The 24,202-nt window shown below is 38.8% G+C and overlaps 1 protein-coding gene across 1 annotated transcript in view; it reads left to right on the forward strand.

Moving 5' to 3' along the window:
- LOC126237003 (regulating synaptic membrane exocytosis protein 2) overlaps window positions 1-24,202 on the forward strand; it is a 1,236,422-nt gene that overhangs the window by 380,549 nt on the left and 831,671 nt on the right. Inside the window, exon 6 of the mRNA XM_049946727.1 lies at window positions 5,451-5,501. Coding sequence (XP_049802684.1) covers window positions 5,451-5,501 — 51 coding nt within the window. The remainder of the gene's footprint in view (window positions 1-5,450; window positions 5,502-24,202) is intronic.

Below are 24,202 nucleotides of genomic sequence, written 5' to 3' on the forward strand. Positions count from 1 at the left end.
GATATGATGACTGAAAGATACCATTTTGGATAAGCTATAGCCTACAGAAACTTTGTGGATCATAGTAGTACCAGTTCTGGCCCATAACCAGATGGTGATCCTCCCCAAAGCACACCAGTAAAACAGAGTGGGTAAAATGAGGAGTGGGTTGTGGCTATGCAGCCCCCAATGTCATACCCCCTCCCGTTTTAAGAGAGAGATAGCACATAAGATACTGTATACAGAATAATTCTCAACTGAAGAAGTTATAAATCATCTAGTTAGAGCGCTAACCAGGAAAATCTTGTCAGTCGCTTGATGTTAGACTGCCTGGCTATTTCATATTGATAGAGATGCGGGATTGGAGGTTGTGACAGCTGGCTTGGTCATTGATGCCAGTCCTGTGTCAGCCTCCAATACAAAGGTGACAAAAATGAAAACTTTTAGCGTGCAAAATTTCTAAAAGTTGTACTATTGATTTGGTACTCATACTACCATTTGGATTTGTGTGATTACCTTGTGAAAGAATTCTTTTGGTATTGCATGAAGCTATTCATGCGCTGCAGTTTTCACTTGTTCATCATTTCTGAAGAGTTTGCCTTCAGGCACTTCTTTGAGCCGATCAAATACATGATAGAGACTTGGTCTGAGGTTTAGAGTGTGAAGTGGGTGTTCAAGACATTCAAATTTCATATTCTGTATTGTTGCTGTGGTTGAACAAACACCTCCATCCAGAAGCCCTAGTTGTTCATGCCTGATTTTAGAGTGAAGGTGATTTTGTAGAAGATTTGAGTATGAATTACTGTTCACTGCTAATCCCTTTTCCACGCATTGCTCCAAAATTACTCCTTTTGCACCCCAAAAGGGAGTAAGCATGACTTTTATTTGTTGACGATTGAGTGCACCATCATTTTGTTGTAGTGAATAGCCATAGCACCATTCTGACCTCGATCTCTTCGTTTTAGGTTAGCGATAGTGCTGGTTTCATCTCCTGTAACAATTCTGTCCAGAAATTCAACCTGGAAGTCATCCAAAAGCTCATTACAAGCATTGAAACAATAATCTCACAATTCAGGAGTCAACTGATGTAGCACCCATTCTGCGGATACATTATTGCATTAAGGCACACCATAGACAATATTGTGTGCTGAATCAACACTAACATCCAAAGTATTGGCTATTTTGTTTAAGTAATAATCCTGTTTTCCTTCCCAAACTCTTCCACTGTGGCAGTGTTTACATTCATCTCCATGTGATATGCATGAGCTGGGTGCAAAGAGCCTTCCACATAAGTTGTGTCCATTTTAATTAAACTCTCTGTATCATTTGTACACTTACTGCAGGGACACACTTAAATCACTGTATTGTGCTTTCACCCCCTGTATTACACGTCGTGTATTATGTTGATTTGCACTGTCTCATTCGCATAGTAAATAAATAATAAAGGTTTTCATTTGTATCATTCTCATATATTATTGTTTTTATGAATATTGAAGTCAGATCAGAATGTAGTTAGAAGAAAAGTTTCAATTCAGTTTTGACTCAAAGAAGGAAGATTAGGGATTAACATGTGTCAGTAGCGAGGTCATTAAAGATGGAGCATGCGCTGAGATGAAGGGTAGATGGAGAAGGAAAGGAAATCAGTGGTACCCTTTTAAAGGAACCATCCTAGCATTTCCCTGGAGTAATTTAGTGAAATCAGAGAAATCTCAAATCTGGAAGGCTGAAGGTCAACTGTGCTCCTGAATTGGAGTCATGTGTGCTAACCACTGTGCCACCCCATTCGGTGTGTTGTGTTTCAGGGCAGGTGACATGTTATCTGGTGGTACACTATTTCAGGTAAACTGGTATTTCCATTTCTCTCACAGATTTGGGTTATATTAATAAATTGTGGATTGACTTGGCCATTTTAGTTTTTGAACGCTTTACTCTGTAGTCCAGCATATCATTCCATATTACATGCTGTGGGTCCTAGTATAGATGGTGGTATAATGGTACATATATGGCATGACATTTCTGTATACAGGTAGAATAAGATCACTTGTGAGATCCTCACAGTACGTCAAGTGTGTCAAGTACGTGTGCTAAACCATCAACATAATTCTGCACCACTAACAATGAACTTAAAGTGCTCAAGTGAGCTGTCTAATCATGACCAGTCAGAATGCTTCACTCATGCAAACTATGTTGTGTATGTGGTACCAGCCATCATGTTGCAAGACCTCTTGCTTGCATTGTGAACAACAATTAGACCTGAAACAAATGCAAAAATTCTGAAAATGAGTGAAAAATAGTGCAAAATATATGGGTGACTAGCATGTAATGAATACGCATGATTGTTACAACAAAATGTTCTAGGGGTCTACACATTTTGATTACACTATAGTGTTGCTCTATTGTTTGTCAGTTTATATTGCATGTAAATTTTATATTACTATAATATGGTGTTCTGGTTACCACAGGTGAATAAGAGATCGAATTCCAGCAACATTATGTCTTTGCAGGATATCCACAGGTACTGACCAACACTGATATCCACAAGTACTAACCAACACTTGATTTTCATAAACATTGATTAATTGTTGAAAACGGAAGAGCATTGTGTACAGGAGAGACTTGAAGAACGATATGAGACTTTTACAGAATGAGATTTTCACTCTGCAGCAGAGTGTGCACTGATATGAAACTTCCTGACAGATTAAAACTGTGTGCCAGCCCGGGACTTGAACTTGAGTTCGAGTCTCAGTCTGGCACACCGTTTTATTCTGCTAGGATCTTTCACAATGTGAGATTTTCAAATTTCTTGGTTGGTGTCCTAACTCATCAGACAAGTTATTGACTCAAACAATAGAAAATCCAGGATGGGATGTAACAATATCATGAAAAGGAAAGTTGCTACTCTCTGTATAGCGGAGATGCTGAGTTGCAGATAAGCAAAACAAAAAGACTGTTAGAAATAAAGCTTTTGGCAATTAACACCTTTGTCAACAATAGACGACACACACACACACACACACACACACACACACACACACACATATACACACAGCAGCAGCAGCAGCAGCAGTTTCAGGCAACTGAAACCAGAGTGGTTTCAGTTGCCTGAGACTGCAGTTGTGTTTGTGTGTTGCATTTGCACGTGAGTGTGTGTGTGTGTGTGTGTGTGTGTGTGTGTGTGTTTGTGTGTGTCTGTCGTCTGTTGTTGACAAAGGCCTTCATGACCAAAAGCTTTATTTGTGACAGTCTTTTTGTTGTGCCTATCTGCAACTCAGCATCTGAGATAAGTTATTGAGCTCTTCTTTGAGGTGTCATGTCTGGTGAATGGCTTTTGCCAACACATACCAATTGTGGATTGAAATATTAAATATCTGGCTATTTATCAGCAGCTTGAGAGAGAATTTTGTTCAAATAGAGACTCTCAATTGAATATGAAGCTGACAGGTTGTCTCCCTTAGGAGAACTGACACTGCTTGAAGCTGAAGACAGTTCTCCATACCATTGTGATATAATTTGAATTGTTTTATTTTAAAAAATAAAAAATGATCTCTAATAAACTAGGTCATGTCCTTTAGAACACTGGACTGCAGCTTATGATCAGTGAAAAATATGTATCCATCTAATTGCTAACAAAATTTTATTATTAGCTAATCTCTATCAGAAATTTGGTGCTATGTAACGGTGACCTGATTTCCACACATCTGAACATCATGTTTACAATGTTGAAGCTGAATAGAATGTAAATTTTGTGAAAACTGTGAATTATCCTCACTAAAGAAAGTCGAGAGAATGTTATGGAACAATTTCATTTCCCAGTGAGAGAAAAGTGCTGAAGGTTGCAGATTTGCAAAATATTACTGTCATTTTTAGCAGTTGTAGGCTGTGGAGCATCTATGTATACATATATACTCTGCAAGGCACTGTACAATATGTCCTAGAGGGGACCAAAACCAATATGTTTCCAATACAATTGCCAATTTTGTGTAGCATAAAATGGAGCAGCTTTTCTAGAGTCGCATGGACCCAGTGCACCTGCAGTGAATATCTTGAAGTACTACAGCAGGATTAGTATATCAGATGCTAACACATTTTGCCTCAGGTGTGTTAAATGTGACTCAATGTGTGTGTGTGTGTGTGTGTGTGTGTGTGTGTGTGTGTGTGTGTGCATAAAGCAGAGCTTTCAACATCTCCCTCTCTCTCTCTCTCTCTCTCTCTCTCTCTCTCTCTCCCTCCCTCCGTGTGTGTGTGTGTTGAGATTTTAAGGGATTGTCTACAGTGTTGTAAAAGAGAAACTGGAGAAACTGATATATGTCTTGTGGTTGGTGAAATATGTCCAATTAGGAAAATGCAAGGCTGCTGCTGGGATGGGGAAAGTCCAAGTTTGAAATTGCATGGCTTCATTACTTGCAGCCTGAGATGACATCCTCTCACACACCTAGCTCGCACATATTGAAAATATTGCAATCTGGACTCAGACCTGTTATGAAAGTTCTGCATATGAAACACTTTTCCACAATACCCTGTTAAATATCAATATGAATAATAGTATGACACCATTGATTTCATTAGATATTTAAGATAGTTGCATATGTTAAGGTGGCCAAGGATCTTTCAGTATATTTGCTCTTGTTGTCAAGTGTACAGACTTTGTGCAGTGGAATTGTTTGCACTTGACAAACACAAAACTGTGGTTTACTCACGCAAACTGATCAGCTTGTGTTTTGCTTCACAGATTTAACAAATTGTTTGCCAATTCTGTCTTTTGATGACGGTTGGAGGACTCTTGTCCTTTGCTGTAGCAGGTTAATGATGTGAAGATAGTTTTGTAGTGTAATGGTGTATTGGAATTATTTATTGACAATCAAATCTAGCTATAATCTCAACAGGTATAATATGTAAAGTCATCTTTAGACTGAGTTAGTGATTCACACCTGTCTTATGCCTTAGATATCATGTTGATTAGAATGATGTGTTTAGTTGCCTAATCAATATCTTAATATACTTCTGATAAAATGAAACTACCTTTTAAAGGTTGTTTGCTTGACCTACAGTTTGTATCGCAGCCTGATGCTACCACAGATGATTAATTGTGTACTGAAAGATTACACACAGTTTTAACGTGTAGCTGTTTAATTGTCTCATTATTTATGGAAATTTCCTCTTGACTTTAGTGTAAGTGTCAAACGAGTTGTTTCAATCATAACAGCATGGTTTTTGTACTTTCTATAGCCTTTCCACTGTTGTGACATTTAATTGTACTAAATACAGGGAAATAATTCAGAAGTATATTCTGATCAAAGTTACTAACCTCATCATAGAGCATAGTGAAAGTAGGAGTGTAGACTGCTGGTTTGAACCTGATGCAGAAAGTAGCTGTTCTGTGTTGAAGAATTTGAGTTGTTGCTCCCATTGCTTATTGCACATATGATAAAATACACTTTTCTCTTTCAGGATATTCCGACAACCTTGTGAAGAGATTGAAAAGACAAGCCATTTTAGATGAAAAGATTAAGAAATTCCTGGCGGTGAGATACGTTTTTTAAAGTTGGCATCCCTGCCCTAATAAGTGTCTGTCTATGTTTGCAGCTGAGGTGTACAAAATGAGCTTGAATAATTTTTCCATTGTGCTCTTTTTCTTATAGTGTGTGTGTGTGTGTGTGTGTGTGTGTGTGTGTGTGTGTGTGTGTCATTGTGTCATTGGTGGCCTGAATTTGAAGATAGAATGGGAATGCGTGTGAAAAAGATGGAGACAAATTGCATTTTTTTTTCCTTTGCATGAAATTTTCCTCAGGATGGTACCCTAAGATTTCTACAGATGTAGCAGTGTTCCCCCAAGTAACGATGAATGGCAAATGCTGGAACTTTTTCAGCATATTAGGAATTTTATTTTTCTGTTGTAAATAAATAACAGTGTCTCTAATTCTAAAGTCTATTCCAGATATACTCTTCATTCATAAAACTGGAAGAAACAAAATTATCAGTACTTCCTTGGAATTCGAAAGATGAATTTTGGTTTGTAAACCAAATTGCCTTAATATGACACAAGTTTGCTGCTCATCAGTACCCTGCCATTTTACTCATATTATGTGTGATCTTTGTAACTATTACCATAATAGTTTAGTTGAAACCAAAGGAGTATCCCAAAGTTTTGCTATTGAAAATGGAAACTCCTTGCTCTAGTTTGTACAGTGCTTAGCAGTGTGTGCATTTGGCAGTGTTATGTTATTTATTTTTGCTCTTCCAAATGTTGTTGTAGTTAATTGTATGCCTTTCCCCAACAACAAATGATTTACTTGCAGAAGTGAAATGAATGTATCATGTATGAAAATTTTGTGTTGTGCCATTTCCTGTACCTAACCCAAGTTCTCATTTTGTTTTTGCTGTCACATTTTCAGTAGGGAAAGTAGAAAACTATCAGACTCGCCTGCATCACCATCGCCACCATTCCAATACCCACCACAACAACCACAATCATTATGCATCTCACAGAGACTCAAGACATTCCAGCAACGGTAGCCGGCACAGACACGAAACTAGGAAAGAAGTGGAGAAATTTCCACGTGATCTCAACGATTATCGTGATCGATACTTTGCTTTTCGTGATAGAATAGTGAAAGAGTGTTCAGAACTGTGGGAAGAAGGAGACAGTCGACGTTTCACAGAACGCAGAAAGAAGACTGTGCGCTTTGACCGTCCTGATCGGGACTGGATGAACCTCGGAAGTGCTGTGCGATGGGGTGCAGATCGCCAGGGTTCTCAGGACTCACAGACCAAAGATTCTGGGATCGACACCAGTAGCACATTTACATCTAGTGAGGACTCTAATCGAGGAGAAGGGCCAAAGGTACTACACAAAAAGTATTTTTCCCAGTATTAAATTGTGAAACTGATCTCTCATTTCAGACTGCATTAGTTTTTGTATTCTGCCATCTGAACTTAAAGTATATGCTTGTTGAAGATGTAGAAGTAATGGTAATCACAGTTTAAAACAGAAGAGAGTGCTTTGAGATACATGAATATTAGTTTTGTTCTAAGACAAATTGATTCTGTTTTATTTTGAAAATTTCTGAAGTTAGTTACGCTTTCTTAGATAACTACTGAAGGCCCAAAGGTGAATGATCAGTTTAGATGGAACTGTTATAGGTAAATACAACAAAGTTGAAAAAACTGCAACCAAAGAAATATTGAAAATTTGTTTTGTGGGATATTTTCAAACCTGATGGATATATGTTGATGGATCTAATACTGTCACTTTAAATATCTCCAAATTCTTCCTAACAGTACTGAAACTATGTTTCAGACATTATATTACCTACTATAACATGCATTTCACTGATTTATACAGCCCTTGATATTTTACCTGCCCTGTAAAGCAAACAAACAAGTCCTTTTAAGAGCAAGTCCTTGGCGTAATTTTAAACAGCAATGGAAAGTATATTAATTCCACTAGTAATAACTGAAATAGTGATGGGGATGACAGTATCATGCAAAATCATTGCTTGAAAGTTTGTTTTCAAATGCTTAGCTTCCTGCTGTTTGTCACTAAGTTTTTTATTGTGATAAAATGTTTCTGATTTAAAATGGCAAGTAAACGTTAATACCTATTCAACATTTGCTATTTTTATTTTTCTTTGCTAGAAGTTGAGATATTGAACAACAGCTGTCATGGACAGAAATACCTCTATATTTCTCTTTTTAACAGTTAGAAATAAAATCTGTAACATTGGTGAAGTCTGTAAAATAGATCGAATTTTAGCTTTTCAACAACAGCTTAATTTTGTTTACACTGTGCAGTGAGTATCATTCCCATATCACAGATGTTGAACACATAAAGTACATGATTTTTCGTTTAATTGAACCATAGGAAATTTAAACAAGAATTACAAGGAGACAGAGTGGCTGATCAGAACTTGGCTTCAGAAGGCGAAGTTCCTGGTACTGCAAATAGAAACACACATACTCAGGACGGGTGTTGGAGAGAAACTTGTCAAGCTTTTGGAACTTTTATATTTTTTTCAGGAAGTAAAGAGGGATTGGTTGGGGAAGTTTGGAAAGAAGGGCAGGTCACTCAGATCCCAGGTTTAGAGGAATTCACTTCTGAGGGTGCGAAGAGACACGTAGTCATAAAAAAAATTGGAATTTAAGGGAATTGACACTAAGGTCATTCTCTCAAAGTAGTTCTGTTTGTTTTATTGTAACTTGCACTGATATATGTTTTGTGTCATGAAACTGAGCTGCTAAATTATTTATATTCATGACTGGGTGGTCAGAAACTATTTGAAAAGATTTTAAGAGTGCTGCAGGGTAGCTTGTGCTGAGAAATAATTGTTAAGGAGAAAATTCAATGTGCTGTGTCATTAATGAGTTGATCAGCATTGACGTTATCCAGTCAGGCTGTTATGTGCGCAAATACGAAAGGCCTGCCAGTGACTGTGGTGACAAATGATTTCTCATTTGGTTTCCTAAAACCGAACAAGAGAGCAGTAAAAAAAATGGGATACAGGATGATAGTAAGGATCGAACTGGAGCCAAAGCCTGAGTGCTCTTGTATGCTTTCGGAACAACTGACACTGTTTCTGGCAGGTTGCTTGAATTTGTTAATGCAGCAGTCCGATTGACGGACTTGAATGCTAATTAGCTCGGAAATTGTGCAGTGCATCACATCAGTACAGCACGACCTACCCTGCAACATCCTTACAGTTCTTTCAGACTGTTCCTGATCACCATGTATAAATTTTAGTGCCTTTCAACAATAAATTCCATTTAGGTCATTATAGTGTGAACAGTCTTAAATTTCTGTCCAGATTGCCGATACTTACGGAAGTCAAACTGGACAATTATTCTGGGCTATATTGAACTGGCACAAACGTCCCTCTCAATAATGTTTGATTTATAAAATAATTTGGAAGGTTACTGCCTCTGGCATAAGAGAGATGTCTGCCTTCTAGGTGCTAACGGTTCTTTACAGCTCAAGTAATTTTCTAAACAATGAAATGCTTTTCCTGTGTCAAATGAGGATAGATAATCTGCTGAGACAATTGGTTGCTTCTAGATTGCAGAGTTTTATTTGTAGGAAAAGCAGACACTTTGCAGCATTCAAATTTTAATTATAGTATTGTTGTCGTTGAAAATCGACTTTCCATTCCTGTCATTCACAGTTAATAATATGTCAACTTTACTGTAACACAACTCATTTACTTTTTGTAGTAATCATTATTATTTCATTTTTATATTTCTCTTCCTCACATCATGGGACAGTCATTCCATCTGTGTGTACTTAATATACCTGAATTGTTTTTGTTCTCCAGTCTTAATCTATTTGTTATTTCCCCTTGTATCATCTCTTTGCATTAGCAAGTTAACCATTTATTTATTCCAAATCACAGTTGCCAGTATATTGGTAAAGGTTTTCCATAGACTATTTTCAGTATTGTTGTTTCTAATACCCACATACCCACTTATTTAGTACATTGTCCATTTAATTTTTAATGCCTTGTTTGTTTCATGACATATCAGATTCTTTTTGCCAAGCTTTCACCCCAAGTTTCCCTTCTATATTATGTGTTGCACCAGAAAGTATTGCTAGACGCATGAAAGATCTCTTGTGTGTGACATTTGGTGATGATCGTGTGCTCAGCCGCCACTTTCGTCATGCTCAACCTCCCAGATTCCCAGACCTCAGTCCATGCGATTATTGGCATTTGGGTTACCTGATGTCACAAGTGTATTGTGATCGACCGACATCTCTAGGGATGCTGAAGGACGACATTCGACGCCAATGCCTCACCATAACTCTGGATATGCTTTACAGTGCTGTTCACAACATTATACCTTGACTGCAGCTATTGTTGAGGGATGATGGTGGACATATTGAGAATTTCCTGTAAAGAACATCATCTTTGCTTTGTCTTACTTTGTTATGCTAATTATTGCTATTCTGATCAGATGAAATCCATATGTCGGACATTTTTTGAACTTTTGTATTTTTTTGGTTCTAATAAAACCCCATGTCATTCAATGCATATGTGTCAATTTGTACCTCTCTATCTACATTATTCCGTGATTTATTCAGTTTTCAAATTTATACTGACCTTCTGACCACCCGGTATATTCCTAAATTCATTGATATTGTAATACCAGCATACCACAGTAGTTAAAAAAGCTTTCTTCATTTATACCAATCTGCCCTTCATGTCTCCCTTTCTTTGACCATTTCATGAATCATGCCTCCTAGATAGTAGAATTCTATCACTGTTTCTACTGTTTCAACCCCAATTTTTCTATTTAATGTTGACAACAGTGTAACTTTCTGTAAAAAAAAAATGAACCCAAATTCAGCAAGATGGGCACCTTATCATTGGTATCTGCTCCCTCTGCACTGTCATTCATGCAATGGCTTTATTTCACTTCCTTCATTGGTTCTTCATCACACAAGTGAAAGACTGTTTTGACTAACTGATTTCAGCCATTTTCAGTCCTCCTTAGAATTATTCTTAGCAAACATCTGTGTGAAATGATGTTGAAGGCCACCAAATAATTGTATGGGCTGTTGAACATTACTGCTAAGTTGAAACTAGTTTAGCTACTGAAGAATTTTATATGAATGTTTGGCTGTAATAAAGTTTATTGTTGAAAGAAATGTGTGTGTGTGGTGGTACTAGGCGATCTTATGACTCTCCACCACTGACATAAGTAGTGGCAGTGAAGTGATGCGTATTTGCCCCTTGGCCATTTGATGCGTATTTGCCCCTTGGTCATTTGGAGCAGGCCATTATGGTGTGTTGATATGGAGATGTGACAGAATTCCAGATAGGAACTATGACCACATCTTCTCAATGACAACAGGTTTCAGAATCTGTTGTTCTCAGTTTCTAATCCTTCTTTTTAAATGATGCAAAACCCTGTGTGCAGTTACATTCCAATGAGATGTTCAGTCCATGCTATTTTGAGGATGTAGTTCAGGTCTCAGGTGGTTCTGTGATGTTTTGGGGATGCATTTTGTACCATGATTTTTACCCAATCACCTGGGTTACCATGAAAATGAACTGGAATGTGTATTTCAGCATTCTTTGTGACCAAGTGTTGCTCTTTCTTCTTCATCATCATGATAAGTATCTTTCTTCTGCACCTTCATTATAAGTACGCTGTGGACGTTGCAGTCTCCCAAGATGACAACAGCAATGTTCGCGCATAAGGTCCTGGTTTGACAAACACTTAGGCACCCTATTGCAGTTCAACTGGCTCGCAAAATCACCTGACTTTAATCCTATAGAAAGTGTCTGTGACTATTTGGAACAGCGGGTGAAACATACAAGTCAACATGCTCTCAAATTGGTAGCTCTGCAGGACCTACAGGTAATTATTGAGTGGCTTTAGCTGGATAACAGCAAACCTGAAGAAAGGCTAGCTGCAGCATTTAATACTATTAGCATGATATCTCCTGGGAGTGACAAATTTTATTTTTGCCTGACGTGCTTATCAATGAAGTACCCATCTGCAGTTACTTGTAGCATAACTCACATGCATCAACCTCTGCATGACATAGAGAATGGCAGCCGTCCATGTGTTTGAAACTATTACTCATGCAATCTTGTGCCAACATGCAGTATTGTGCTTATGTGTCTGACAACCTTCTACTTTCTTTTGCTTCACAGAGGATGTGCTCTCACATCTCTTTCACTACTCCTGTTCTCTGACATCTCTTTCACTACTTCTGTGCTCTCACATCTGTTTCATTGCTCCTGCCCCCACCAGGTAACACTGTTGTTGGTTGGTTTTCAGCCTACTTATTTACCTAATATTTTAGATCCTCACATGGTTCAGAATATTATAGAAACTTAGTATATACTGCTCTCTTATTTGGTCATAAATTTGACAGCATAAGAGTTTATAAAGTAACAAAAAGAGGTGGTGTTTTAAACTGTCTCTCAAGTTTTTCATGAATGACAGGCTCCTTGTCCAGTATTAGAGGTGCTCAATCCTCTGTGTCTTTGTTTGCTACCTAAAAGACATGAAGGCATCCATCTGCTTATCCTGAATGTGGCATTGCATTGCATTTGATAAATGAAAAGATGTTACACCAATATGTCAAAACTGTTACATATCTCCCCACATTTCTTTATGTTATTGTGAAAGAATAATGAGCTGGAGTATATTGGGAACCATTAACCAGTTTCTTTACAACAAAAGATTCTTTCATCACAACAATGCACCTTTTTCAAATTTCCGGATTCAGCCTTCTTATCCATCTGAGTAGTGTTGTAAATGTCAATCTGATACACATAGCCCTAGCATTTACTTATTTTCAGTATAAATAAACAAAATGTCAGCCTTATGGTGCAGTAAAAGCCATTGCAACATTGATCAGTGTCCTTAACAGACTTTTCTGGGTCTGGTCAAAATCTTGCAAAAAATATACTAGAAGGGGTGTTCAATAAGTAATGCAACATTTTTTTTCTCATCCAGTTTGGTTGAAAAAATGCAGAATTTGTTGTGAGACATCATGCAGTATACCTACTTCAGTCTCTATACTTTAATGAAGTTCAATAGGTGGCAGCACTACAGGTGACCTTCAAACTGGCATCTGTAACTGAGGTGCATTCCAAGCAGAGGGCTGTCATTGAGTTTATTTTGGTGGAAAACTGGAGCATCAGAGATATTCATAGGCACTTGCAGAATATCTACAGAGATGTGGAAGTGAAGAAAAGCAAGAAGAGTCATTGAATGAGGGACCCATCATCACCGCAATGAGGTCACACAGAGCTGTCCAATCTCCCATGTGCTGGCCAGCCACACACAACTTTGATTCCTGCAATATTGGAACATGCAGACACTCTCATTCAAGGTCATTTATGGGGCACAATCTTACACCTCACTGCACAACTGGCTGTCTCTGCTGGTAGTACTGGCACACTCATCCACTAGCTAAGAGGTATTCAAAGGTGTGTGCCCAATGGGTTCCATGCTGCCTAAAAGAAGACCATAAAGAGCAATGAAGGACCATCTGTGCAAAATTGCTATTGCCTTACGAGGCTGATCGTGACAGATTTTTGTCAATAATTGTCACAGGCGATGAAACATGGATGTGTCACTTCGAACCAGAAACAAAACAACAATTCATGGAGTGGCACTACACAACTTCTCCTCTGAAGAAAAAGTTCAAAACCACACCCTCAGCCAATGAAGTCATGGTGATGGTCTTCTGGGCCTCTGAAGAGGTTATTCTGTTTCGGTGTAACAATTGGCTCTGAAGTGTAAGATGATATGATTAGGAAATTGAATAAACAGCTTCAGCATGTTTGTTGCCACAAAAATTCAAATGTACCTCTCCTTCTCCATGACAACACAAGGTCTCATGCAAGCCCGAAAATCCAAGAGGAGCTCACTAAACTTTAGTGGGCTGTTCTTCCTCATCCATCCTACACCCCTGGATCTCGCACCTTCCAACTTCCATGTGTTTGGCCCAATGAAGGGTGCACTGCATGGGAAGCAGTATGTGGATGATGTGAAGGTTATTGATGCAGCAAAATGTTGGCTCTAATGTCAACCAGTAGAGCAATACCATGTTGGCATACAGGCCTTCCCAGTAAGGAGGCATATGCAGTCACATTGAGTGGAGATTATGTTGAAACATAGGGTTTTGTAGCCAAAAGAGTGGAGAATAATATGGTGTGTTGGAATCGTGAATAAAATCAACCGGCTTGCTGTGGGGAGATGGGGGGAGAAGTGTTACATTACTCATTGAATGCCCCTAAAAAGTTTGCAATAAAAATTACACTAAGATTATAAAAGTCATGGGGTACCTCCTAATACTGTTTTGGACCTTCTGTTGCCCAGCTTAGTGCAACAGATCAAGGTGGCATGGTCTCAACGAGTTGTTGGAAGTCCCCTGCAGAAATATTGTGCCTTGCTGCCTCATTAGCCATACATAATTTCCAAACTGTTGCTGGTGCAGGATTTTGTGCACGAACTGACCTCTCAATTATGTCCCATAAATATTCAATGGGATTTGTGTCAGGAAATATGGGTGGCCAAATTATTCAGTTGAATTGTCCAAAATGTCCTTCAAACCAGTCGCAAACAGTTGTGGCCTGGAAACACGGCACATTGTCATTCATAGAAATTCCATTGTTGTTTGGTAACATGAAGTCCAAGAGCAGCTGCAAATGGTCTCCAACTAGCCCAATCATTTCCAGTCAATGATCAGTTCATTTGGCTCAGAGGACTGTGTCTGTTCCATGTAAACACAGCCCACATCATTGTGGAGCCACCACCAGCTTGCACAGCACCTCGTTGACAACTTGCGTCCATGGCTTCATGAGGTCTGCACCACAATGAAACCCTACCATTAGATTTTACCAACTGAAACCAGGACTCATCTGATCAGGCCACGGTTTTCCAGCCATTTAGGGTCCAACCAAAATTGTCACGAGCCCAGGAGAGGTGCTGCAGGTAATGTTATGCTGTTAGCAAAGGCACTTTCATCAGTCATCAGCTGCCAGATTTTGCTGCACTGTCCTAATGGGTATGTTTGTGGTACGTCCCACATTGATGTCTGCTGTTATTTCATGTGATGTTGCTTGCATGTCAGCACTGAAAATTATATGCAAACAACACTGCTCTCGGTCGTTAAGAGTGAAGTCTGTCGACCACTGTTGCCTATGGTGAGAGGTAACACCTGAAATCTAGTATTTCAGCGCACCCTTGACACTTTGCCTCTCTAAATATTGAATTCCTTAACGATTTCCAAATTGAATGTCTCAGGTGCCTATCATTCCACGTTCAGAGTCTGTTAATTCCTATTGTGCACTATAATCATGTCAGAAACATGATTCACCTGTGTACGAAGTTGTGTACATGACATTATCACCATCTTTGTATATGCATAAGTGCTGTCCCATGAGAAAATTATTTCCACGGCACTGCCCTTCCTAACCACAGTATATTCTTTCAAACAATTATAGTCTCTACTGTCATTTGATAGCTGTAACATTTACACTAATTTTTATTCTCAGTTACGAACCTTATCCCTGATTGGGAATACTGAGACTCAGCTCACCTTTCTGTGGTTTGTCTATAGTGACTGCTGGAAAATTGATTTCCTATTTGGCTGCATAATTACTCAGTGCCTATTATGGATAAGATGTAGAAATTCCTTGTCTCTTGCTGTGGACTGTTTGATCTCGAAACTGGGACCACCTCACGTTCTATGAATAGTGTCAACATTGTTTGTAAGCTATACCCCCAGTGCTTTGATAATTGGACTAAAGGCCATTCCTTGTGTCTGGTATTTATGTGACCTCATTATTATCACAAGGTCAGATTATGCACAGTGGACATATGACACATAACTGTTCCATCCCAGAGTTTTTCTTTTCCAGATTGCTCAATATGCTTGAATTGCCCATTTAATGTCTATATTCTTTCTTCCTATTTTTTAGCTTTCCTGCTTCCATCTATGTACTTCACTAATATTCATAAAGTTATCTTCTATTTGTAAGCTGTATCTTATTTGAGAACTCCCCCACTCTCCCCACTTTCCTGACCTGCAGCAAATAAACAAAGAAACAATACTGGGGGGGGGGGGGGACAACAGTGTTCTGGCTTGTATCAGAATGTCTCATTCTTTTATATTTTGGTAATCATTCAGTAAAATCTCCTTTTTTCTTATTTTGTTCTCTTATCTATTCTTTCTTCAAATCCTTTTAACCCTTTTGAGTTACGCTGTCTTTTTACTTCTGCAAATATATTTTTATACTCAAATAGTAATCTACTCTGCAGTATTTTATGCATGCATACTTTATGATTTTCATTTCTTAAGAGAGGGCCACCATTTATGTATTGTCATTTCAAAATGCTTCCCACATCTTTTCCCACTATTATTCTTCCTTCTCTGATGCCCCTTTAATCTACAGTTGAAATTGTTAATGCTGCCATAGCCATTCTAATTTAGTTGAGAATCTTTGTTGCACACCATTTTTCTTTCTTGGTCCAGATCTTAACAAGTGCTTTTCTTTCATCCTTACTTAACAATTATGACACCTACACCCATATACACAGTTCTCAATCACTTGGTAATACTTCTCTTTCTTTTGTCATACTCTAGGATACATATTACAGCTCAAAACAAATATCTGAATAGAAAACATATAAGGTTAAGGGAATGCAGTTCAGAAAAAATATGAAAATTAAATAAAACTGCAAGCAGTTTGGGAAGCAGTGTACACCAAATTCATGTTCACTCAGGGGTGAAGTTTCTGCTGCCTTTTCATTATTTTTCCTTCCCTCATACCATGTGAGATAATTTAGTATTTCTCATTCCAAACATGTTTAGGGATTTAGAGTATCTCAATTTAAAAGCATTTGTGTGGGGAGTATCTGCTACTTCAAATGGTCTCTCATGACCTCCAAAAAACTTTGAGAATTCACCGTTGGTTTCACAGGACCTTTCATGTGTTTTTACCAACACCGTGTTTGCATCATGCCCCTTATTCCTAGTTTGGGTGCTCTTTTCCATTCCCCCTTTCACAACTTTTCTTTTCTCTGCTGAAGTTAGCTCTTTCCATGGTGGGCAAGACATATTCTTTTCTACATTATTTCTCAGGTTCATCCCTAACCTGATTTTGCTAGGGATTTAACCAGTATTGTTATGTATTAAATCATTAATTATTACTTCAAAATTCAGTTCATGTTCTAATCAAGTATTATGTGCAAAACATTTACATGACTGCAGGCAGGTGACGTTGTTGACAATGGCCAATATTTTGGCAAGTGACCATCTTGTCGTTTTCAAGGGAAAACCACAGCAGGTAAGTGTTGTGCAAGTGAATTTAAAACCTTGTTTTGCACGACACTTCTGGAAAGATAACATTTCACACTATGTAAAATTTGGCACCACCGCGTAACCAAAGATGACCAATACCAGAAGTAACCAATAGTGAAAATTACTAAACAACAGGTGATGTTGCATTAACTCTGTCTCTGTTTTTTGGCAAGGGAGAGAGCAGGCTTCAACACAGAATGTCAACCAAAACCCCCACCTCTATTTACTGTTATTCGCTAGTTTAATCTCCACTGTCCCAATAGCTGGAAGTGCGTGTCAGAATCTCCATGTTGTTATATTCCATAGGATGACTGGTGCCAAGACAGTGTTCTGCAATAACTGATTTACTCAGCTGTTGTACATTTGTGTGCTGCTTATGCTCAATACACTGGTGCTCCATGGTCCTAATTGTCTGACCAATATATAATGTGCCATAAATGCAACTGTTGTGTTCAACAGATGCCCAACTTATGTAAACCAAGATCATCCTTAATGGAACCTCAAAGGGCCCCAACCTTAAATAGAGCCCAGAAAACATATTTCACATCATATTTCTTAAAATGCAACCAGTCTAGCTGGAGATGCTCCATTCATAATGCAGGAAGTCCATAGACCTTGGTGCCAACTCAGATTATCATCACTCATCTGGTACACAGTTGGTCGATGTTGGTCAATAGTGCAACACACATCTTATCTGTCTTCCACTATATCCAGTCTGATGGAAGGTGACCTCAAGATAGGTGAACTCAGCTGGAAAATTCTCAGGATCTGAAGTGACATAAGCACTGTGAACCAAGATACGAGGTACCCCTTCATGCTGAGCTGGATGGTGACAACTTATCAGCCTGTAGGTACAAGTCAGTGTGAGCAGACGCCCTGTAAACAGCACATCCCAACATATCATCAGTCTTCCTCATGACCAACACATCAAGGAAGCGAAGACATCAGCCTTTTCTATCTCCATCGTGAAACAAATATTTAGGTGATTTGAATTCAGGTATTTTAAACAGTCTTTCAAATTCTCACTGCCATGAGGCCAAACAACAAAATATCATCTATGTATCTGGGGTGGTAGAGAGACAGAGAGAGACAGAGAGAGAGAGAGAGAGAGAGAGAGAGAGAGAGAGAGAGAGAGTATGCAGGTTTCAAAGTTCCTGACACCAAGGCACATTCCTCAAAGTCTTCCATAAATATGTTCCTCTGGCTGATTCGTTACAGTTAATTGAGGTTAGGTTTGCCACGTACTTTTTATTCAATGACCAGACATAAGGAGTTGCAATAGGAAGCTCATTGTCACATTTTATTGCAAATGTGTTTATGGAAGATGATGAGGAAAGTGCCTTGGAGTCAGCAGCTATGAAACCTGCATCTTTTTTCAGATATGTAGACAATATTTTTGTTGTTTCACCTCATGACAATGATAATTTAAATTACTTTTTAGAACACCTGAATTCAGTGCACTCGAATGCTCATTTCACGGTGGAGGTGGGAAGGATGGCTGCCTTACCTACTTTGATATGTTGGTCAGGAGGAAGGTTGATGTTTTGTTGCAACATGCTGTTCATAGAAAGCCTGCTCACACTGACTTGTTTCTATGGGCTGATAGTTGTTACCATCCAACTCAGTGTAAAGGGATACTTCATTCCTTGGTTCAAAGTGTCCATATCATTTCAGATCCTGAGAGTTTGTCAGCTGAGTTAACCAATGGTCATTTTCCATCAGAATGGATGTAGTGAAAGAAATATCAGATGTGTGTGGCACTATTAGTCAACTGTGTACCAGGTGAGTGATGATAATACTGAGTTGGCACCAAGGTCTATGGCCTTTCTGTTTTATGCAAAGAGCACTGCCAACATTATTTGTCATATTTTGCAGAAATATAATGTCAAATGTGTTTTCCAACTTCCATCTAATATTAGGGTTGTTTTAGGTTCCTTTAAGAATGATCTTGGTTTGCGTAATATGGGTGTCTATGGTATTCATTGCAGTTGTGGCTTGTCATCTATTGGTCAGACAATCAGGATCTTGTAGGACCGTTGTACTGAGCATAAGTATCACAAATGGTTACAACAGTCGAGGTAATCAGCTATTATAGAATGTTGTTTGGCACCAGTCATCCTATGGAATGTAATAACAAGGAGATTCTGACATGCACTTCCAGCTATTTTGATAGAGTTATTAAGGAAGCAGTTGAGATTAAATTATCAAGTAACCTTATAAGCCAAAGGTTTTTGCTTAAATCCTGCACTGAATCCTGCTCTCTCCCTCGTCTAGAAGTGGACAGAGTTATTGCCACCTCACTCAATATTTAAGTAATTTTAATTCTTGATAACTTCTGGCACTGATCATCTTTCGCTGTGCGGCGGTACTAGTATTTACAGAGAGAGAGAGAAAAAGAGAGAGAGAGAGAGAGTGTGTGTGTGTGTGTGTGTGTGTGTGTGTGTGTGTGTGACCTTTCTGGATTTTCTCTGCAAACTGAGGTTTTAAATTCACTTGTACAACACTTACTTGCTACAGTTTTACCTTGTAAATGACAGCATGGTCACTTTCGAAGTATCAGCGATTGTGGACAAAGTCAACTGACTGAACATTGCATACACTGGGAGAAACTTGGATCTCACAAGTATTATGTCCACTCACTAGTATATGTGCAACATGATTTCCCAATCTCTCACAGAAACCCCTCAGCTAGGTTGCTTGTATACTGATATGTACCCCACAATCCCCAAGACCCTTCTTACAAACTTCTGATGTAAACTTGAGGCCATTATCAGATAATATGGCCTTAGGTTTCCTGTGCTTAATGAAATAATCCCTCTCCACCTTAGACAGTACTGTCTTCCCTATGGCTTCCTCAAGGGAAAAATAAAGTTAAATAAATTTGGAGGACACGTCCAATATGACAATGGCCCTCAGTTCACGGTGTCTGTGTTTCAGAATTTGTGGCAATGGAGTAGCATTGAGCAATTGACCAAGGCCCCCCCCTTTCCATTCTGCATCCAATTTGGAAGCTGAGTGGATGGTCAGGACATTCAAGACACAGATATAGAAAATAATGTTGACGACTGACTCGATGGACCACTCACCAGCTTTCTCGCCACGTACTGGCCTGCCTCCATAAACGGATGTAGCCTAGCTACAATTTTACACAGGCACAAATCCCACACCCTGTTTGACCTACTGTGCCCCTGCACACAGCCATGTTACCGCATAGACTCTCACATCTGGGCTCATACTTTCGACCGGAACTCCAGGTGGACACCAGGGTGTCATCATCAGCAATAGGGGGCAGCAGATATTTGAGGTTGTGGCCAGAGAGGAACAGCAGATCTGGAATTGAAACTAGCTCTGACCTCAGTGGAGCATATCACACCTCCTTTCCCCTCCAATGTCATTTGGGCATAACTTCCCCAATTGCTTCAGGGATAAGCCAGCTCACCAGCCTGCCTCTTGCCACTACAATCTCCACCCTCATGTTAGGTGTTGACAGGGAGTCAACAATGACTGGTGAAGGGAGCCAACAGAGATGGAACCACTTCTTCTGCTTAATCTGGTTCTGGCTTCTACCTCCACCACTGGTGGCACCTGCCTCTCAACATAGACGGAGGTTGAGCACTCTCAGCCAGTGGAGCCCATGGAGGCAGAACTGTTGGTCTCATCTCCACTACATCTGGCACCCATTCCTCTGCAGGCTAGACTAAACTATGCTCTGGATCCTGTCAGTTGGCCAGTACTTCCACAGACGGCATCGCCTTATATCCCAGCTGATCACATTGAGGACCCATTGTGAGAGCCTTTGGTGGGAAATCCTGCTTTATTTTCTCCCCTTCCTTTGGTGAAGTCAGCACATGCCAGGCCACTTTTGACCCTACATGCCAATTTAAGGGGGAGGGCTGTAGTATCTTACTTTGATTCAGATTCTCCACATAGCTCCAGTATCAATAGGGACAGTGCATGGAAGATACTTGGTCTGTGCCCATGCAAGGTGCAGCAGCTCTGGTAAGCAAGTTAGGTGGTGCTGTTTTCTGAGAAGTGCTTACCACTAAATACCACAGCCTGGATATTGTTAGCCAGTCTCACGGGAGTCACTGAAGCCAATAGTTATGTTCCATTGAATAGTAATGATTTGACCTTGCTTGATTTACATTAATGATTTGGATTGATCCCTGGCTTGTTGTATATGCTTATTATGATTTACAATGCTCTGGACTTAATTTGGTTATTTATTTACCTCATGAGCTCCATTGTCATTTATCTCTGGAACTGCCTGTGTTGTTCAACCAGTCTATATTATCACCAGTGTGAGTTATCATAAATTGTGTTCTCTTTTTGCCAAAGGAATGGGGTATGATTTTGCATAAAACAGTTCATGAGGCTTTTTACTCAGGTTAGAGTCATAACCCATTACGTTGCCACGTCCCTCAGAAAACACCTCTCTAATGTCTATTAATACCTTCAGTTGATCTTCTCATTGTCTTTCAGAAAGGTCTTCTAATCCCTACACTATTTCATGAACTTCACCTTCTACTATTTCTTTGCCAATCTGAGGTTGAGTATTTGTATTTCCTATATCATCTTTAGGCATGATACCAATTGACCTGACTGCTACCTTCAGTTTATCTATAAAATCATGTATCATGTTCATTCATTACGTTTTCATTGTATTTGACTTTTCCATTTGCCCCCTGTGTTACTAAATTTTATGCTTCTATACCCCAATCACCTAGAGCTTTAATCTTATTCATACAGTCTGCCTGAATCATTGTAATGAGCCTCAAATTACCTCATATTCTACCTCAATTTCCTCAATGGCTAGTGACAGATTAATTTGTTTTCTTGATGCTTTGCTTTGACCTCCTGTAGCTCTTATAATTTTTGTTGTGGATACAGGCATTTCCACTACCTTCTTTATGTTATGTGCTCATAGTATGCTGTCTTCAACCAAATCGGTTATCTTTGAGTTTTGTGTACCTTCATACTGCATAGCACAGTTGATTCAAATACTGTTTTTCCTTTTAATCATCCTCTGGGAAATCATCAATTTCCACTTCACTAGCCCAACCACTACTATCTTCACTATCTTCTTCCCCTTCTTCTACAATGGTCAACATCTCTCTCTTCATCTCATATCTATTCTCAAATACTTTTCCATTCTCTTTCTCATGCTTTAGTAATCCTTCCCCCAAGTCAAAGATATCTCACACTCTGTCCTTCATTGGCTCACTCAAATAGCATAGAACCTATCAGGTCATTGTGGAACTGACTCATTTCTGGTATTTACACACCATTGGTAACTCTCGTATTAAAAAAAAAACCTGGCTATCCAATCTTTCTTCTCCAACAATAATTTAGTCTTGAGGATCCTGCTGAATTTGCAGCTTACAACTAGCATCATTTGTTATTGTATGCTTGCTTCCATGTGGGACTTAGCTTTCTGTAGCCTCTAACAGCTTTTTATAGCCCCTAACAGGTTCTCTGTTTACTGTTTTGCCAGATAACCTTTTCCATTTTGCTGGATAATATATTCCGTGATAACATACCCATTCAGAGATGGCGTTCTGTGTGCAGTCAATTGTTTCACCCTGCTTCAAGTTAGTCCTTATCCCAGTAGTATTTAGTTTACCTGGCTGTTGGAATGTGTCTGGCCATTTAAACCACCATGGCCTTTACTTCTTTTGTCACCCATTTTACGACCTCTTCTTGTTCCCATATGTTGCATACCATAATAGATTCATTGGTACCATTGTTGTGCATGATTAAGACACTACTCAACCTAAAAAAATATCAAGGCTACTACCAAAAATACTCAGGATTTTCTGGACTTCCCCTGGCAATTTCCAGCTTAGTTCATCTTAATATCCTCTTCATGGTTGGATCTGAGTATTCTAATTTATGAGTGACATGTTTGCAAAAAGCCTTCATTGTCTCTTGGAAATGAGAAGTACAGTTTGTGGCACCTGTGGATTCCTTCTTTACATCCCTCTATTCTTCAGAACTTGTACATCCACCCGAGGCTTTAAAGACTCAGCCTTGTGCATGCCCTGAAAGCTGCTCTTCCATTCTAAATTGGTCTTTTTCTCACAGTCTCTTCATTAACATTTTCTTACATTCATCAGTGAAGACTATTAGATGCATTTCACTTGTGGAATCAGACTTTTTACTAACAGAAAACTCATTGCGGCAGCATGAAATTGCACTGAATTTACCAGTCTCTTTGTTCATTCTTTGATTGAGATAACTGACCTTTTCTTGTATCCCTTCCTGAATCCTTACAAAATTTTCACACCTTCCTTGTGTCAGAATTTTGTTAAGTACACAATCCTTTGCCTGTAAATATATTTGGCCACTAATTTTAATAACTTTCTCACTAACTTTGCCTGCAAAATATTCAAATTTCTCTGTTATTGCTCCCTGAAACTCATCTCATTTACCAGTTAAATCTATTAGAAATGCTTGAACATGTCCAGTATTTCTTGATGAACTGCACTGATATTGCTTTTGAGTTTCTGTTCGTATTCTATTCATTTCCCCCTAACTGTGGGAGTTCCTTGGAAAACTTCATGTCTAGCCTATTTCCTCTATCTTTATCATTGTATCCATTAATTAATTCAATGTATTGTGTTGACCATTGTTCCTTGAGTTTTTATTGGGCCTACTTGGTATCCTACTTCTATACCTTCTCCTGACTGTAAATGGGTGCTGTCCCTCTTTTCATTTCTACATTTTCAACTGCTTTGCTGAAATACTCTTTATGCATGTTTTCTTTAGCATTTGGTTGATCCTCTTTATCATATATGGCCCAGTTTTCTTTTTACAAATCTGCCATGCTTGTATCACCTTTCAGGTATCAACATCTTGTCTTCCTTTTTGTCCCCAGTATCTTTTCTATTAGCAGTTGTTCTTACTTTGCATCTGTAATTTTTTATGTTAAAAATCCAAAGATTGTGTCGGAGTACAACTGGTTCTTGATAAGTCTCATTTTTTCCCCAAACTCATCCTGTCACACACAGCACCACTTGTAACACTCGCAAACAGTTGGAAATGATATTTCATAACCTAGAATTCACCAAGTGTTATTTGCCACAAAAGTATCTTCCCTTTTTCTGCAAGTTGTAACAGTATAATGATTATCAACTTCATTTTATTTACCATATTTGCTCCTATTCATTATTCTAACATCTTTGTATCACTGACAGAAAAGCACACTCTAAAAGTTTGAGTGGCAACTCTCTTTTCCTGCTACATTGGTGGGTCATAAACTCCACTACAGAAAATCTGGTTTTGCTGTCCTGCCAAGGTATACAGTTTGCCAAAAATTCATAAAGAAAGGGTTACATTGTGTCCAAATTTGAGCAATTTGGCTGTGCTCACTTACTGTTTGGCCAAGTTTTTAGTGTTTGTTCT

Source organism: Schistocerca nitens, chromosome 2 (genome assembly GCF_023898315.1).
Source record: "Schistocerca nitens isolate TAMUIC-IGC-003100 chromosome 2, iqSchNite1.1, whole genome shotgun sequence".
NCBI lineage: Eukaryota > Metazoa > Arthropoda > Insecta > Orthoptera > Acrididae > Schistocerca > Schistocerca nitens.